At 44.8% G+C, this 18,911-nt stretch overlaps 2 protein-coding genes across 4 annotated transcripts in view; both read left to right on the forward strand.

Annotated features, from left to right (window-relative positions):
- Positions 1–338: 338 nt before the first annotated feature.
- LOC120476307 (zinc finger protein 407) lies at positions 339–15,696 on the forward strand. Of its 3 annotated transcripts, none has more exons than XM_039667310.2 (9): positions 339–494; positions 4,239–7,506; positions 9,386–9,500; positions 9,622–9,696; positions 10,553–10,719; positions 10,857–10,940; positions 11,122–11,242; positions 12,280–12,458; positions 14,476–15,696. In XM_039667310.2, exons 2-9 carry the CDS (start codon positions 4,299–4,301, stop codon positions 15,174–15,176), a joined length of 4,650 nt encoding a protein of 1,549 aa, XP_039523244.2. In that variant the 5' UTR covers positions 339–494; positions 4,239–4,298; the 3' UTR covers positions 15,177–15,696. The 3 variants fall into 3 exon arrangements, with proteins under 3 accessions (XP_039523244.2, XP_039523245.2, XP_088974338.1); XM_039667311.2 differs by having other exon boundaries at positions 414–494; positions 4,225–7,506; XM_089118212.1 differs by lacking the exon at positions 339–494 and adding an exon at positions 516–766.
- A 1,731-nt stretch (positions 15,697–17,427) lies between these two features.
- The window catches only part of znf236 (zinc finger protein 236), a 56,815-nt gene continuing 55,331 nt past the window's right edge, over positions 17,428–18,911 (forward strand). Inside the window, exon 1 of the mRNA XM_039667305.2 lies at positions 17,428–17,578. Within this exon, the coding sequence (XP_039523239.2) occupies positions 17,527–17,578 (52 nt within the window). The 5' untranslated portion in view covers positions 17,428–17,526. The remainder of the gene's footprint in view (positions 17,579–18,911) is intronic.

Genomic DNA, 18,911 nt, shown 5'->3' on the forward strand with positions numbered 1-18,911 from the left:
TCACCGCTAGATGGTGCTAATATTTAACTGATCTCGGGTCAGTTTTTGTAATGTAAGTTTCTTTTGGTGTATAACACAAAAATTAGGATGATATTTAACTTCTGATTGGTCAAGTTTGCCACGCCCAGTCTTATAACACACAGAACATGGACTACACATTAATATAGAACACAAATTTTACAGGTTCTAGATTATATTTAAAAGATCAGCCTACGCTGGAAACATTTGCAGCAAAGGTATTGAGTTTCCGCTGCAGTGATGTGCCAGTGTGGCCAGCAGAGGTCGCCAGCCTGCTGTGTTTCGAGTCTGCGGTGAATGACTGGAGAGTTCGGGCACGGCGATTGGCGCACGTGATCCGCGTGAACCGCTTTGAGGTTCCCATCTCCTCCTGGCTGCGCTCGAGCCCCTGTGACGTAACAGCTAGCAGACTACGGTGCGCCGTTTGTGACCAAGAGCAGAACGCGCGAAGTGAGAGAATACGAGCGACATTTCAGGTAACGGCATTCAAACATAACTTTTATTGAAAACGGGAACCCATGTCTGATATTTAGAAGCATGAAATATGGAAGTCGTCTCGGTTCCCGTCGCTTAGTAGCGTGTAATGTGAAGGATTTGTACGTCGCATTTGATGCGCTTTTGGGGCCTCCGTGCCGCCGTCGTTTTCAGTACTCACGTGAAGACCCGCCTTCCCCGAGTTCCCATTGGACGAGCGCAGGAAACTGGCCTTCTGACTGGACGAAACTCACGCCAGTCAGCAACAGGCACGGTAACAGGAAGTAAATGAAACCGTTTCACGTCTGAGTCTGAGAGCAAATATAAACATAGCCTAAAGAACGAATTAAAGTTTAATATTACTGATTAACGCTTTTCCACAGTTTTCTCGAAGCAACTTTTTTTTCTACTAAGCAGAACACGTACATGTGAAACTCATAATGACACTATTGCGCGCACGCGCTAGTCGAATAGCATAGTGAATGATAAATGCAGTTTTACACAAAGTTTCTGTTGTGCTGTAAATATTTCATTATTTGGAGTGCTTATGTATGAAGAGGTTTATAGCTTAATATAAGAGAAGCATTATTAAAGAGACTAGATTGGAATAACGTATGAACACATACAATAAGAAAAAAAGAGTTAACTTAGAAAAGAGTTAGCTTTATATGTTTAGAATGTGTATCTACCTGTATGAACTCGGATGATGAAGAATAGAAGCAGTGTTCAAGCAGCTGTTCAGTGATTGTGTTTTTCAGTCATTAAATTTAAAAGATCAAAAGAGTTCAACTGGGTAATATGAGGTGCTCATTTATATGTTGTGTAATTATTTATAGGGGTAACAATATATCGTTAAATAATATATCACAATACAAAAATTCATCAGTATGTATCGTGGATAGTGACTATATATTGTGTATACTTCTCTCAAAAATGAAAATTACATGTGAGATTTTTTTTCAGAGTTTTAGTTGTCAGTACTACATTAAACTACTATATATGATGTTGAATATAATGTATAATAATGAATATATGTGGGACTGATAATGCCAGATGTCTGATGTTACCAGTATAAAGTGGCCTTTATTATAATAAATATATCCAGTCAGTGACAGAGATCATCATATTCATCTACAATAATTCTGTGTTCATCTTCAGAATCATGAATATTGTTATTCTGGAGTCTCTATTGTCCTGCCATGGTGGGCTCAACCGTAGAGAGCCGAGAGAGAGAGAGATTAGTGTGCCGCAACTGAAGATAATACATGCAAATAGAAAAAAATACATGCAAAAAAAAAAACATCCCCAAATTAAGAAAACATCTTCATCAGTTTCACAACACTCCAAAATACTCCAAATACTCACAACACAACCAAAAACAGAAATGCGCTCAAAATTGTGAGTATTTGGAGCACACGTATGTAGTGAAACTGATGAAGATGTTTCCTTAATTTGCATGTGTTTTCTTCTATTTGCATGTGTTTTCTTCAGTTGTGGCCTGTTGAGCTCTCGGCCACCGTTTCCTGCTTTGAGTTTCAGCACCATGTCCAACCTATTCATTTACACACACAATGTAAAACCAAATTTTGCATTTTAATCAAAAGTAAATTTTTTGTTAACCTTTTATAATTTATCTTGAACTATTGCAATAATATCGTTTCATGAATTCAGTATTGTGACAGAGAGTTGTTATACACCTAATTAATTCTTATTTATGATATTTTGATTAAAAACTAAAATTACCTTCTGATTTTATCAAATACCATATATATATATATATATATATATATATATATTAATTTGTTTTAATATCTAACTTTAGTTTAACTATTAAATAAAATAGTTTCCAATATTGTTTAATTAAGTAAGCATTCCATTTAAAAAATCTAATGAAAAGTTAGTAATCAATTCAAGTCACCTTTATTTATACACTTTATTTTTACACTTTTTATTTATACACGTTATTTAAAGACTAGAGTGTTTCAAAGCAGCTTTACAGAGATAACAGGAAAATAATGCAACAAAGTTTGTTTCCAGAATAAACTAGCGTTACAGTCCAGCTTAAGTAAGTTTCTTTTTTTGTGGTAAAAAATCTATTCATTTAGTTCATTTATTTTTGAATATAGCCACTCTGGAGAAAACCGTGATGTCATCATCAAGCTCAATTCAGTTCTTGTATAGTAGTATCAATGCAGGAGATCATTAATATTGTTGAATATTTAAAGAGCCCCTATCATAGCATTTGAAATGTTCCTATTTTTGTTTTAGGAGTTCCCAAAAACAGTTTAACATGCATGCAAGGATAAAAAACACTTTTTTTTGTCTTATAATATGCATTTATTTTTAACTGATTTGCTCACCGACTCCCAAATGATTCGTACAACGACTCATTTTTCCAAACCACTCCTTTGTGTGACACTAATCGGTGGTGATTGGTCAGTTGACAGACCCAGTCAGTTGTTTGTTAGCATAACGCATAAACATATTGATAAAGCACTGCAGTACTACAAGACGATCTATTCTTTATGACAACTCCAATAACAGCGACAAACATTTCACATATTTAAAAAAAAATTGACATTGGAGACCTAGAAGCTGCGCTGAGCGTAACTTACACACACACGCATGCAGGCATGCACGCGCACACACACACACACACACACAGATACACGCGCACACACATACTGCCTCGCGCCCCGACGCTACAAAACCGTTCAAAACCCATAAAAGCAACAATTATTAATAATACTTACAGGTTGTGATTCGAAGGAGGAAGCTGATCCAGATACACTGGGTAAGTAAGTTACTGAGCCCTCCTTCAGGAACAACCGCTTGCGAATCCACATTTGAATTTATTTATGTTTTTGAACTAACGTTATTCGTCAATAAAATGATGAGAACACAATCGGGCTATACTGTTGTGGTATCGTTGCAAATATGAACTCTAACCACCGATTCTTCACATGCTCGTCCCTGGACAATGAAAACAAAGTGGCTGAACTGTCTTTGCATTGTAGAACAGCGTCTTCTCCACATGATGCGATGATGAAGTATTTGAGTGTGTAGACTTCAAGTTTACACTTCCGTCTGTGCGCGCAGTAACTGGGCGCGGCCAATGACCTCTCTACGTCACGACAAACCAGCTATTGACTTGTTTCAAAAACAATTCATTTCATAGACTCAGAGTCGACTCTCACTTTTGAAAGACAATACATTTATATACAGTGCACTTTCAGATATAAATCTTTGCAGGATGTTTTCATTCCTTTAGAGCTATAGTCCACACCATAGGAACGGTCATTTTCAATAATCCATGATAGGGGCTCTTTAAGTTTTGAATATTACTAAGCAGTCAAAGGCGACAGTGGCAAGGAAGCAAAACTCCATCTGGGACAGAATGGGAAAAAAAAAAACGATCAAGTTGTGATTTTAATAAGAGGCTCAAGCTTAAAGATTTTAGTAATAAATAAAAAAACAAAGAAACACATTGCAGTCACAGAACAAGTTGCAGAACAAACATAATTTCAGATTCAGTCCAGCATGAAACGATTGATTCTTGCTCACTGACGTTCACTAATCACCACGAGTCACGACACACTTCGTCAATATTGTGTTGTCTGAACCCGGCATAAGATATATTTCAACTTGTACAAAAACAATATTAATCAGTTTAATAATTTACAAGGATTATTAGCATTATTTTATTTACATACATATGAATAATTTTCACAGCACTGTTTTCACAGAAAGGTCCATGGATCCCTCACGTGAAGCCTAGTGATTATCGCATGTGAACCGACAGCAACATGGACAATCCCAAACGCAAGTTAAGATCTGGAAAGGAAGTTTTGAAGGACAAAGGCCAATCTAAGGAGAAGCCCAATGATACCGGCTCGGGAGATGCTTCATCAGCACATAAAGCGTCTGATGATTCTGGACATGTTGTAGAGGAAAGTGAGCGTGAGGACCGGTCTGAAGAACATGGCTCTTCTCAAACCACCGAGGCTTTGGTTTGTTCACTTTGCGACTTTGTTGCAAAAACTAAAACTGCACTGAAAATTCACTCATCGAGGAAACACTCTCATAAAGGAGGCGTACAGAACGACACAGGGTTGGGTTCTTCGCAAAACACACCCCGGGTACAAGAAAGCGATGCCTCTGCACCTCTGTCAGAGGAGGACACACAGACCGAGAGCCAACACACACACAAGGCTGACGGAAGAGCCAATCCCAGTCAGATCCTGCTGGAAATAGTTGAGCCCATCTCATGTAGATCAGTGAAGGATGAGGAAGACACAAACCAGACCTGTACAGATGGCCCGGATACAAAAGCTGGCTACAGTTTGGATTCGGACACTAAAGTGAAAAGCAATAAAAATGGTGGAATTGATGGACATTCAAAGCCTAGTACTTGTGTAGAGGAATTCACAGATGCATGCCGTCCAGAAAACCATATCAAAAGGCAACATAACAGCAAGTCTGATCATGAGAAGCACAAACGGAAGATGTTGGAGAATCAGGATTCATTAGAGACAGAGAAGACTGAAGCCCGGTCACAGTCACAGACTCAGGAATCTCGGACAAAAGGCCGGTCAAAGCATCAGTGCGACCGATGCGACTTCACAGCCAACAGCTCCGTCATGTTAGCGCAGCACATTAAGACGGTCCACCCACCGGAGCACCGCTTCCACTGCCGGCTCTGCCATTACTACACCAGCACCACTGAGGCCATGCAGAGCCACCTCTGCGAGGAAGCCCACCTGCAGCTGGCCGACCAGAACCACACCAGCGCTCTGTTCGAAGACTGTGTGGAGAAGATCCTGGTGATCCTGTCCGATCAAAGGGAGCCTGAAGGTCAGGAGGAGGAACAGCCGAGGAAAGACTCTCCTCACAAACGCAAGCGCGGTAGACCGAAAACGTCCAATGAGACCGTCTGTAGACACTGTGGACTCGTCGCGTCCAACGCCACCAACCTCAGTGTCCACATCCGCCGCAGGCACAGCCGGCTCTACAGCTTCGTCTGCACGCTCTGCAGCTACTACTGTGTTACCAAAGGAGACATGGACCGTCACTGCGAGACCAAGAAGCACCTCAACAAGATACAAGCCGCCGGAGGTGACGACAGCAGTGTAGTTCTTCTAGACTCCGAGCAGGCTGCTCAAGCTAAGACAACAGAGGTAGCACACACAGTAGCAGAGATCGAGATGACGATTGAGGACGATGACGTGGATGAGGCCAGTGTGCCGCGCAAGAGAAGCAAGCCTGATCTGGGTAACGTCTGTGCTCAGTGTGGCTTTCCCGCTCACTCTGCGGCATCTCTTGCCCTCCACGTGCGACGCAAGCACACCAAAGACTTCGAGTTTGTGTGTCTGGCGTGCAGCTACTACACCGTGACACGCAGAGAGATGTTCAGGCACATGGCCACTGAGAAACATAAGCAGAAGCGAGAGAGTTACCTGAAGAGACCGAAGCAAAGCTCCAAGCCAGAGACTGTCGGCGGATCGGAGGAGATCCAGGACACGACTGAAGAGACAGAGCCTTCGATAGAGACGCCTGAGGATCAGGATGGAGAAAAACAATCTGCTGTGAAGAATACAGCCAAAGACAAGGAAGAATCCCCAACTAATCCAACAGAAGAATCTCCAACTAATCCAACGGAAGAATCCCCAACTGATCCAACTGAAGAATCCCCAACTGATCCAACTGAAGAATCTCCAACTGATCCAATGGAAGAATCCCCAACTAATCCAACGGAAGAATTCCCTACTGATCCAACGGAAGAATCCCCTACTGATCCAACTGATGAATCTCCAACTGATCCAGCTGAAGAATCTCCAACTGATCCAGCTGAAGAATCTCCAACTGATCCAATGGAAGAATCCCCAACTAATCCAACGGAAGAATCCCCTACTGATCCAACTGAAGAATCTCCAACTGATCCAGCTGAAGAATCTCCAACTGATCCAGCTGAAGAATCTCCAACTGATCCAACGGAAGAATCTCCAACTGATCCAAAGGAAGAATCCCCAACTAATCCAATGGAAGAATCCCCAACTGATCCAACGGAAGAATCCCCAACTGATCCAACAGAAGAATCTCCAACTGATCCAGCTGAAGAATCTCCAACTAATCCAACGGAAGAATCTCCAACTGATCCAAAGGAAGAATCCCCAACTAATCCAATGGAAGAATCCCCAACTGATCCAACGGAAGAATCCCCAACTGATCCAACAGAAGAATCCCCAACTAATCCAATGGAGGAATCCCCAACTGATCCAACGGAAGAATCCCCAATTGATCCAACGAAATCAAACGAGATCCAGTCAACGACGATTGAGAAAGACTCAACACTGGAGGATATGGATGAGGAAAACATGTTTTATGAGGATGAAACTTCAGACTTAGGAGATGACAGTGAGAAATACCTCAGAGGAGCACAGTTTGACGCTTGCATTTTTCCTTTAAAAACACTAACAGAGCACAAGATCCCACATGACAGACAACAAACGACAGGCGCTTCCGTGAGGAAAACTCCCGAGACGAAGCCGGCCAAACCGACTCCCCGCATCCGCTGTGAGGACTGTGGGTTTCTGGCTGATGGCTTGAGCGGCCTGAACGTGCACATCTCCATGAAGCATCCGTCCAAGGAGAAGCACTTCCACTGCCTGCTGTGTGGGAAGTCATTCTACAGTGAGAGTAACCTGCAGCAGCACCTGAGCAGCGCGGCTCACCTGCGCAACGAGCACGGCAGCGTGGAGGACCTGCCCGACGGGGGCGCCAGCTTCAGGTGTGTGCGCTGCAGCGAGCCCTGCCACACCGAGCAGGACCTGTTCCTGCACATCAAGGAGAAGCACGAGGAGCTGCTCAGGGAGGTCAACAAGTATGTAGTGGAGGACACGGAGCAGATCAATCGGGAGCGGCAGGAGAACCAGGGCAGCGTCTGCAAGTACTGCGGGAAAGTGTGCAAGAGCAGCAACTCCATGGCCTTCCTGGCCCACATCCGCACTCACACAGGTACGTCTCCCTCCGTCTCATCAAAACATTTACTTGCAACAGATTAACTACCTAAAGGGTTTGTACAAGCTTGAGGACGCCAGTCAGTCTCTCTTTACTCGCTCCCCTGAATCGCTCTCAAACATGTCCGCCTCAGATCTCACACTCCAAAAAAGCAATTTGGAATTATTTAAATACTTTTAGTATTTGCTGATGAATGCTTGATTCTGATTGTTTGACAAACATTCTAAGGTGAGCAAGTAGTTTTTTTCCAGTAAGCACTTATTGACTGCATTACAGTTCCATTTAACTGTTAATTATTAGGACCGAATCATTGTATTCTGGTCATTTTTACAGCAATAGTAAAGAGACTCATTGAGAATAATGGACCATCAGAATCAGTTTGAAAGAGGATGAATATGAGGATGAAGGAGGGTCCTGTCCACCCTCCTGCTCCCACAGACTCATTCGCAGACACAGAGCATCTTTAGAGCATCACACAACTAACTAAAACCGAACAATAGAACATACACCAGCCCGATAAGAACTACCTCAAATGACAGAAACCAGCTTTGGGAAAAACTGTATTTAAGGTGTCATTGGATTTTTTAGTTTGGCTATCGTCCCATTCGATGACACAAGGTTTATGAATCTAAATGTTTTGGCTTCACTTTTCCGGGCATGTGCAGCACACCTGGTGCTGACCATAGACGGTATTACAATGGGCGGTATTACAATGAAGAACGTCTTTTGAACCCCAAAGTGGGCGGAGCCTGTCGCCGCCATCTTGGCAGCGGCACTCCAGGATAAACGGAAATGTGCGGCGAGGTGGATTAGCTGAGGTGATGTGATGCTAACACACAGCAGACAAACAGCTTGCACTGACATCAGCGGCAATTCACCTCACTCAGGTGGCCACGCCCTTAATTATGCAGAACTTTGAAGCTTAAAATAATTTAAACGGAAGAGTTATAAAGAAAATCCATCCCCTCACAGTCGTCATGAAGGGCAAAATTAGCTATATAGACCAAAACCACTTTTTGACCAGACTGAAAACGTGTTTTTTTTTTCTGCTGTAAAGTGTAAAGGCATTTTAACATGCGGGTCTATGGGACTGAGTCTCTCCTGCAGTCGGCCTCTAGTGGCCAGTGGAGCACTTCTTTGTTGGATTCAGGAGAGGGACCCATACATTAGGGTCGAGTGAGAGCATGCCAATTAATAACATCAGTATAAAACAGCATTCTGTGACAGAATGGCCAGCAGCCATATCACCCTGTACCCAAGACTGGTTGCCCACTGAAGCTAAGCAGGGCTGAGTCTGGTTAGTACCTGGATGGGAGACCTTCTGAGAAAGCCAGGTTGCTGCTGGAAGAGGTGTTCGTGAGGCCAGCAGGGGGCGCTCAGCCTGTGGTCTGTGTGGGTCCTAACGCCCCAGTATAGTGACGGGGATACTATACTGTCAAAGAGCACCGTCCTTCAGATGAGATGTGAAATCGAGGCCCTGACTCTCTGTGGTCACAAAAAATCCCAGGATGTCTTTCGAAAGAGTAGGGGTGCAACTACTCTTTTTTTTGCCCAGTGGCCTCTGTCCATCATGGCCTCCGAATCATCCCCGTGTGTATATAAAAATATATATATACTCATTGGCCTCTCCACCAGTAAGCTGGTGTGTGGTGGGCGTTCTGGCGCAATATGGCAGCCGTCGCATCATCCAGGTGGAGCTGCACACTGGTGGTGGTTGAGGAGATTCCCCCTTCCATGTAAAGCGCTTTGAGTGCTGAGAAAAGTGCTATATAAATGTAAATGTAATGAATTAATTAATATTGGTTTTATGTGAGTTTAAATAAATTATTTGTGAATATGGTGAAGAAAATGCAGTGTCTTTTATCTTTCACCACAGGATCCAAACCGTTCATGTGCAAGATCTGTAACTTTGCCACCGCTCAGCTCGGAGACGCACGCAACCACGTCAAGAGACACCTGGGCATGAGAGAGTACAAGTGCCACATCTGTGGGTGAGTGGGAATCCAGGTTTAAAGCAGTTTTACGAAGAAGAGTAAACCTTAAAACCTACACATCAAATCTCATAAGACCATGTGAGTCGGTGTGTGAGTTTAGTGTCTGCTGTGGTTACAGATGGGCCTTTGTGATGAAGAAGCACCTGAACACTCATCTACTGGGAAAGCATGGACTGGGTCAACCTAAAGAGAGGTTCTGAACACTCACTCACTCTCTCTTTCACACACACACACACACACACACACACACACACACACACACACACACACACACACACACACACACACACACACACACAGATGGACCCACAACATTCATAAGTCCATAAGTCCAACATTCGTAAGCATAAGGGTTGTAAGCATTCCTAGGATTCTTTCACAATAGGCTATTTTGATCATTTTTCCATTCACATTACATAACTGTGACATTACTTTGGATAGACAATTTCTAATAATACATAAATACATAAATTAACAGACAAGATACCTCAACTTTAAAGTGAACGTATTCTGCCCCTTTACAGTCTCGATGTTTCAGGCTCTCCTAGAACAGGTTCTCCTGCTTGAATGTTGATTATTCTCCTCATATTCTCCATTGTTGCGGCTCCTCTCTTCCCAGTCTGTCAGGAACGCTCTTTTCACTTCCTGTCTCTATGAAGCCCCTCCTCCTGAAAAGCACACTGTGCTCTGATTGGTCAGCTGGAGCAGTGTGTTGTGATTGGTCGAGTGTGTTTGGGAAATGTCCTGCCCCTTTCCATATCCGCCAGTTTAACACACTACTAACTAACTCAACCAGGCCCCGCCCCTTTATTCTGCATATGAATTATTATAATGAGGAATATTGTGACGTGTTCGTTCGGGAGAAACTCAAGACTACAATGGAGGCGTTTCAGGAGTTCAGGAGCACTGACACTGATATAGAGGAGAACTGGAGCTTTCTCATGATCACACACACTGAAGACAGAGGAGAACAGCAGAATAGTGCTCTATAAATATGTGTTAGAGCTGTGGCAGACTGAGGCTCATCGGTCGTGTGTTCTGTTCTCTAGAAAGTTTGAGTGTGATCTGTGTGAGCGCAGCTTCAGTGAGAAATGGGCTCTGAATAACCATATGAAGCTGCACACCGGAGACAAACCCTTCAAGTGCAGCTGGCCCTCGTGCCACTACGCCTTCCTCACCCTCTCTGCCATGAAGGACCATCACCGGACACACACAGGTACTCACACACACTCGTGCATTCATACCTGTGAGTGTGTGCGTGTGTGTGTACAGTCTGTTGCATATTGCATATTTTAGAGAACTGTAATGTGTGTAAGTGATGAATCTGCTGGTCTCTGATCCTCTGTGTTTCAGGAGAGAAGTCTTTCCTCTGTGATCTCTGTGGATTCGCTGGAGGAACTCGTCACGCTCTGACCAAACACCGACGCCAGCACACAGGTACACATAACACACACCAGCACACAGGTACACACTGTGTTAACGCACAGGTCCAGAATAAAATGTACACACTGCACCTTTAAATGTTGGTTTGAGAAAGTCTTATCTGAGTGTTTATCATAGCTCCAGGTAAGCAGGTGTCAGTAGAACAGTAGAGTCACCTGTGCTGTGTTTGCTGCAGGCGAGCGGCCTTTCAAGTGTCAGCTGTGCAGCTTCGCCTCCACCACACAGTCTCACCTGACGCGGCACAAGCGTGTGCACACGGGCGAGAAGCCCTACCGCTGCCCCTGGTGCGACTACAGGTACACCTGTCTCACTCTCTCAGCATGCACACCTGTCTCACTCTCTCAGCATGCACACCTGTCTCACTCTCAGTATGCTCATCTGTCTCACTCTCAACATGCACATCTGTGTCACTCTCTCAGCATGCACACCTGTCTCACTCTCAGCATGCACACCTGTCTCACTCTCAGCTTGCACACCTGTCTCACTCTCAGCATGCACACCTGTCTCACTCTCAGCTTGCACACCTGTCTCACTCTCAGCATGCACACCTGTCTCACTCTCAGCTTGCACACCTGTCTCACTCTCAGCATGCACACCTGTCTCACTCTCTCAGCATGCACACCTGTCTCACTCTCAGCATGCACACCTGTCTCACTCTCTCAGCATGCACACCTGTCTCACTCTCAGCATGCACACCTGTCTCACTCTCAGCATGCACACCTGTCTCACTCTCAGCATGCACACCTGTCTCACTCTCAGCATGCACACCTGTCTCACTCTCAGCATGCACACCTGTCTCACTCTCTGCATGCACACCTGTCTCTCTCTCAGCATGCACACCTGTCTCACTCTCAGCATGCGCACCTGTCTCACTCTCAGCATGCACACCTGTCTCACTCTCAGCATGCGCACCTGTCTCACTCTCAGCATGCACACCTGTCTCACTCTCAGCATGCACACCTGTCTCACTCTCAGCATGCGCACCTGTCTCACTCTCAGCATGCACACCTGTCTCACTCTCTGCATGCGCACCTGTCTCACTCTCAGCATGCACACCTGTCTCACTCTCAGCATGCGCACCTGTCTCACTCTCTGCATGCGCACCTGTCTCACTCTCAGCATGCACACCTGTCTCACTCTCAGCATTAACACCTATCTCAAACTCATTATGTTTCACTGTTTCTACTGGAGCTGTCCCTTTAAAAAGCACCTCTAATGCAAATAGTATTGAGTATTATTGAGTATTAAGGTTTTGCTCCATATGAAAGGAAACACAACATCTGTTCAGCGTTTAGTGAATGTAAATATGCGTGTTGTTTTTTTGTATTGTCAGATCGAACTGTGCAGAGAACATCCGTAAGCACATCCTGCACACAGGCAAGCATGAGGGAGTGAAGATGTACAACTGTCCCAAGTGCAGCTACGCCACCAACGGCCCCATGGACTTCAGGAACCACCTGAAGGAGACGCACCCGGACCTGGAGAACCCAGACCTGGCTTACCTGCACGCAGGTGCTCGTCCACCTCATTCTCTACTCAAACTTCATCAGTGGCTGTTCATAACCAGATAGATCTGTTTGCCTCTCCAGACTCGCCACATTGCCAGTTGTTTAATTCCCTGATTGAGGGGACCCTTGGCACGGATGCACTGGCACACAGCTGGCCCCGGGGCCTATGCAAGTGTGCGTTTCCCCCAGTGAGCCTTATCGCACAGACACTGTGCAAAGTTAGGGAGAAAGAGGAGCAGATCTTGCTAGTTGCCCCTTATTTGCCCAACCTGGGGACCTGATGCCCCGAACTGATGCTCCTCTCGGCAGCCCCTCCCGAACCCATTCCTCTCAGAGAGGACCTCCTCTGTCCAGACCTCTGGATACTCCGTGTCTGGTGGAGGTTCAAGGTGACCTACCACAAGCTGTCATAGAGACCATCACTTCTGCGAGAGCGCCCTCCACAAGGCATGTTTACGCTCAGAAGTGGAACAAGTTTGTTGAATGGTGTTCTTCTCACCACGAAGATCGATCGGCACAGTGCTGTCCTTTCTGCAAAGGGTTGGGTTGGGGCAAAGGCTGTCTCCCTCCACCCTCAAAGTGTACGTTGCCTCCATTGCCGCACATCACGACGCAGTTGATGGAAAATCCATGGTAAAGCACGACCTGATCATCAGGTTCCTGAGGGGTGTGAGGAGACTGAATCCACCTCGCCCCCTCTCAATACCCTCTTGGGACTTATCTCTGGTGCTGACGGCCTCCCCTTGAGCCATTGCAGGCAGCCAAAAATCCTGTCTATGAAAACAGTTATCCTGCTTGCTTTGGCCTCCATTAAGAGGGAATGGATTGTGCCTAAAATTCAAGCCGGACGACTCTCACGTCATCCTGAGATCCCGGCCTGGATATGTACACCAGATGGTGAACCTGCAAGTGCTGCCCCCGGAGGAGACAGACCCAGCCCTGGCTTTTCTCTGTCCCGTTCTTGCACTGCGCCTATACGTGGACCTCAGACCAGCTCTTCATCTGCTACGGAGGCCAGCAGAAGGGAAAGACTATCCCCAAGCAAAGGTTTGCCCACTGGATAGTGGATGCCATCGTCTTGGCGTGCCAATCCCAAGGCGCACCATGCCCCCTCAGGTTGTGAGCCCACTCCTGTCTGAGTTCATCTTCTTCCTGGGCACTGGCACAGGGTGCCTCGCTGACAGATGTCTGTAGAGCTGCAGGCTAGGCGACACCAACACCATCTTCTCTAAGAAGGCAGTCAACACAAGTGTCTATAGTCTGGATACATGCACTATTTCTGCTCCCCGTTAACTCCCTGTTGAGTTCCCCATTAGCCGAACCCTGTTAAGTTCCGCCACACCTCCCGGCTGTCGGACGTGGCGGAGCGGCCAAAGCCAGGCCTAGCACTCTTATGCATCAGAGGAACCTGTACTAGGCTGGTTCCCATATGATGTGATCCCTACGGCGATCCCAAATGTGTATTGTTCCACTGTGCGGCTTCCTGAGGTGAGTCGTGTCTTTGCCTCGGTAGGGCCTGCTGTCTCTGACCGTTGTGTCTCCCCCTGCTTAGGCCGGACACACCTCAGTAACATTCCATATGTTGTGCAGCCCAGAAACCATATATGTAACCTCCACATGAAATCTTCCTGCGGAACAGCAGTGGACTTCCCTGGCCGGAGCCCTGTCCCATCTCCACCTCAGTAATGTGGGGGCATCAGCAGGCTTTCGCTAGGTAACTAGAAGGTGTCAACACTAGATGGCGTGTTATTTGGGATCCCAATCATTCGGCACGTTGAAAACAATGCCGTGTGCAGGATAAACACGCTCGTTTCATGTTTTCATATGATGCCCGCTGAGAACTGGTGTGTAAAGGAGTCAAACACTATTGAAGATCTGCTTTCAGTCCTGTTTAGGCTCACGTGTTGTGACATCACATCCTGTTTTGGGTTTGTTTTGATGTTTTAGGGCCATGCTGCGTTTATATTTCATGAAACTGTCCACTTATTGTGTGTTTCTGCTCTCTCCTGTGTCTGTGTCAGGAATCGTGTCGAAGTCGTTCGAGTGCCGCCTGAAGGGTCAGGGTGCGTCGTTCGTGCAGGCGGAGGCGGCGTTCGCCCCGGATGAGCCTGAGCTGGGGTCCGAGGCGCTCCAGCAGGTCATCATCATCCAGGGCTACGGCGGGGGAGAGGTGGCCATTGATCAGGCCCTGGAGGAGTCGGCCGCCGCCACGCTACAGACCCTGGCCATGTCCAGCCAGCTGGCAGAGGTGCTGCACCTCACTGAGGACGGGCAGCTGATCACCTCCCGGGACCAGACGCGATACGTGCTGGTGGAGTCGTCCGGAGAGGCTCGAGAGCAGGAGGAGGCGGAGCGCGGGGTGTGCGAGTCCTCCTCGGCTCTGGACGCGCTGCTCTGCGCTGTGACGGAGATGGGCCAGCAGGGCGGCGCTACAGAGATCACCTCCGATCAGAAGAGCGACGCTCAGACGCCTCCGGCTCAGGCGTACGAGGAGACGCCGGATCAGGTGATGAGTTCGGCCAATCAGCACACGTCTGAGCAGATGCAGGAGGTGCTGCAGTTCGCAGCCAGTCAGCTGATGATGAAGGAGGGGCTTACGCAGGTGATTGTCAACGACGAGGGCACGCACTACATCGTCACTCAGCTGGACGACTCCACGCTGCACGTCGAGGAGCCGTCCGGAGAGGAGACCGTCGTTTACTCCGAAGTGAGTCAGGAGTGAAGGTTCTCTCCAGCTGAAGCTGGACGACTCCTCGCTGACCGTCGAGGAGACCGCCGTTTACTTCGAAGCGAGTTTCTCTCCAGCTGAAGATAGTCACTCAGGGTCTTTTTTCCATCACAACGCTTTTTGGGATTTTTCTTTTTTGATTCTATATGCAATTGGCACATAGCTGTGAAATGGTGTGGAAATGCAACATATCCTAATACTAAAGGCTAATTCGGTTCAATGTGTGTAGATGTCTGATTACTAATGAGCGCCTTGTTAACCGACTTCTGTTTTCCTTTACGTGTGTTTGGTGAAACATCCACTCTGATTCAGGACTGTCATCTCAAGAAACTCCAGACAGCGTCAGTAAAGGCCAGGAAATAAAACTGTGGAAAATTAATATTTATAACATTGATATTTTCTTTGGTACAGGAAGCGTTAGAGTAAAACTCTGAATATACTTCCGTTTACAAGTTTCCTTTTGAGAGATTGATTGCTTGCTTGTGAAGTCCTCTAAATAAAGAACTGAGCAGTTTGTTGGCACTTTTGTCTTTTCAGGGACATGAGCACGGTTAATAATATATATCTCACTTTTTTCAGCACATGTGTGCTTAATGTGACAAAGCTGCAACTCTTAATGCTGAGAAAAGTAGAGAAAACAACATTAGGGTTAGTAGTATAATACATTTAATAGTTCAATTACAAATATCACAAATAAATAAAATAGAACAAAGAAAGGCTACTATTACAAAAGTGATTCAGTCAATAGTGAGTGATTAGCTTGATTGACAGTAAAGTATTAATGTATTTTAATTGTTTGAAAATATTAAAAACTAAATGCGTCATCACAGTGTGTGAAAAGGGCCTATATCATTGTTGATTAGATGCTTTTTTTCTTTATTAGTAAAAGCTTTAAAATGACAAAGATTAGAATAGGGTACTTTACACTGAAATCAATATTTCCTTTCCACATATTTATTGATTTGGTTCTAATCCCCTTGTGTGAGTTTGTTTTGCAATAATGACATACTGACCGTATTAACCAATTGCTTATTAAACCCCACGGGCTGCTGAAAAACAACAGAAACCCTCTAGAGTTTGGAATGGATTTAATGGCTATAATGGGAATTTAACTGGTTTTACTGGTTACTCTAATGCTCCCTGTGGATCTCTACTGGTATGGCAACCTGAATGCAATATGGACTGAAACTGCTGGACACGGTTTACCACAAAACCAGCAATCATCTGAGTCCAAAATCAAAACTCAACACGTCACTCCCATACCTAACAAACATATTTCACAGTCACTGTTATGCATTATACACAATATCATTTTAAAAATCACTAGTAACCTAGTAATCGTAAACTGTCGCTTTAAAAGGCCCCTCCCTCACAAAAGTCATTATCTATATAATATACCATGGTTCTATAACCATCTTCCTTCCTTTAATAAAGAGAGTTTCACAGACAGAAAGTGTTTCAGGGTCCAGCTCGTGTGCGGTGTGTGTTTGAAGGTGCTGTTAATGGAGTTTATTTGTCATATAACCAAATGTCCTTTGTAGAAGCACATACTAGGGCAGTTTTGAAGACAATATCACACATGAACCAGTGTTTTTGTTGTATTAATTCAATTAAAAAGTAAATTAATTAAAAAGTACAATCACAAGTCAGAAAAGATAATCAAATAATGACTGTCTGTTAACTCTGCTGATGACATGTAATGTTAACAATATTGACTGGCAGGTTTTCAGAGACTTCTACAGAAGATGTACAATATTTAGATCACTTCTGTTATTGATTGCTATCAGGAAATGAAGAGAGATTTGGGCCATTATAACACTGTTTCTTAAATGTACTGCCTAACTTTTCCTCGTTTAATTGGAAAGTGTATCCTAATGATAAACTGGCTAAATCAACTGTAATCATTACATAAAACATAACATGGGATACAATGACAAACTACTGGACATAAATAAACAGGTATTTTTAATAAAATCGTGGTAATTTTCGTTAGGGATGTTACTAGCTCCGCCCATTCAATGAAAATCGAACCTGTGGCTCCGCCCCTTTAAATTTCGCGCAATATTCCTTGACAGGAAAGGTGATTTATTCATAAAAAGTCATTAAAATCTATTTCATGTCATGAAATGTAACCTATTTTCCATGAACGTTCAATGTATTGACTACAGAAAGAAGCAACCATTGTTGTCCGTTACACACACGCAGAGCAGTGTACGAATCTGTCCGCTAGGTGTCGCAGTTCCTCCAGTGTGATCTCAGACCTGGCGCTTCTGTCTCGGTTCGTTCAACCCGCCGCCATTTTGAATCCGAATCGCTCACACTACACCCGCTCTAAACTGGAACTATGCCGCGGGGCCGGCCGCGAAAACAGAGGGTTAAAGATGACAGCGAAACCGGTAAAGTCAACCGCAGTCTCACGAATAAAAACCTCACACCATAAACTGTTTGTTTAAGGGCGTAGTGCATGTCAGAAATGGGACAGAAGTTTAGAGAAAGCCATTTGAAGCGCGTGTATATAGTCCCCGGATATAGTATTGCTCGCTCTCTGCGTGTGTGTGTTGCTGCAGGAGTGATTGCGGCGGAATGATATTAATAACACGCTCGTGTGCTGCAGATTGAGAGAATGCTCCCTCACACACTTCAGATGTCACTCGTCTGCACTAGAGGAACATATACTCTTAATTAAAGCGCTTTTTGAGCTGATCCGCATCGATGCTAATGTTAGCTAAAGCTTCACTACATCAGTGAGGAGGCTAGAAGTGGTCGAGCTGTCGTGTTTGCTGTCTGTGCTGCGGATAATGTACAGATGTTGTGATGATAGCTCTTGCTGTTGACACTGTGTGTTTTATTGATTTAAAGAATAACCAAGTCGGTGTAATGTTTACTTGCTCTCCAGACTTTACTAGCTGAACTAAACCTTCATAAAAAGAGAAATACTGATCGCTGGTCAGCCGAATGATTGTTGTTCTGCCTACGAGTAACGTTAGCAGGTTTACTATGGTAACTTACACTGTTAGTAAACAGACTTTAACGTTATTTAGCCTGTAACTCTGAACAGTTGAGGTAACCAGTGCTGGAATTGTTGAATGTGATGGGATCATTTCTATAAATGAAGATAATATTTTGTGTTTTGGACTGTATAAACATATGTAATGTGAAAGACCTTATTCAGAGCGTATTCAATAAAAAACAACAAACAAATTTCATGATGCCTTTTATTTTGTTTATTTTGTTTTTTTGTATTTAGTTAACATTTTTATGAACGTTTAGCACATTCTGTGAGGTGTTTATAAACTGAGGATGATCGGTTCATCTGTCACTCACATTAAACTCACAAACACACTTTCACTGACTGAACTCTTGAACAAAAAATTGACAATTTAAAATTTGAGACCGTGTTGCACATCAAAAGTATCAAAGCACAAAGATTATGGGATGGCAGGAGCTACTGATAATTTTTAATGAAGTTGTGTTTGCGCATCAACAGAAAACAGCGAGATGAAATATTTTGATCCACACAGCTGACAGGATTATGTGTTGTAGTTTATCCACATGGAATAGATGCTGAATGCAGAGCGCGTATATTAAAGGTGCTGTAAGCGATGTCGGGTGACGTGACTTCTTGTTGACGTTTAAGTATTTTCAAACAAAACGGAGGCTAGATAGACCCTCCCTCCTCTTCATCTGCACTGACCCCCCCAAACCCCGCCCCCAGGGCCTTCTTGTCTG

Source organism: Pimephales promelas, chromosome 12 (genome assembly GCF_988280905.1).
Source record: "Pimephales promelas chromosome 12, fPimPro1.hap1.1, whole genome shotgun sequence".
Lineage (NCBI taxonomy): Eukaryota > Metazoa > Chordata > Actinopteri > Cypriniformes > Leuciscidae > Pimephales > Pimephales promelas.

Bases quoted from the DNA above. Each gene is read 5' to 3' on its own strand.
- LOC120476307 (XM_039667310.2), top strand. From the start codon at position 4,299: ATGGACAATCCCAAACGCAAGTTAAGATCTGGAAAGGAAGTTTTGAAG. The intron at 9,697-10,552 runs GTTCTGAACACT...TCTGTTCTCTAG, and splicing joins CTGGGTCAACCTAAAGAGAG to AAAGTTTGAGTGTGATCTGT. The intron at 10,941-11,121 runs GTACACATAACA...TGTTTGCTGCAG, and splicing joins ACACCGACGCCAGCACACAG to GCGAGCGGCCTTTCAAGTGT.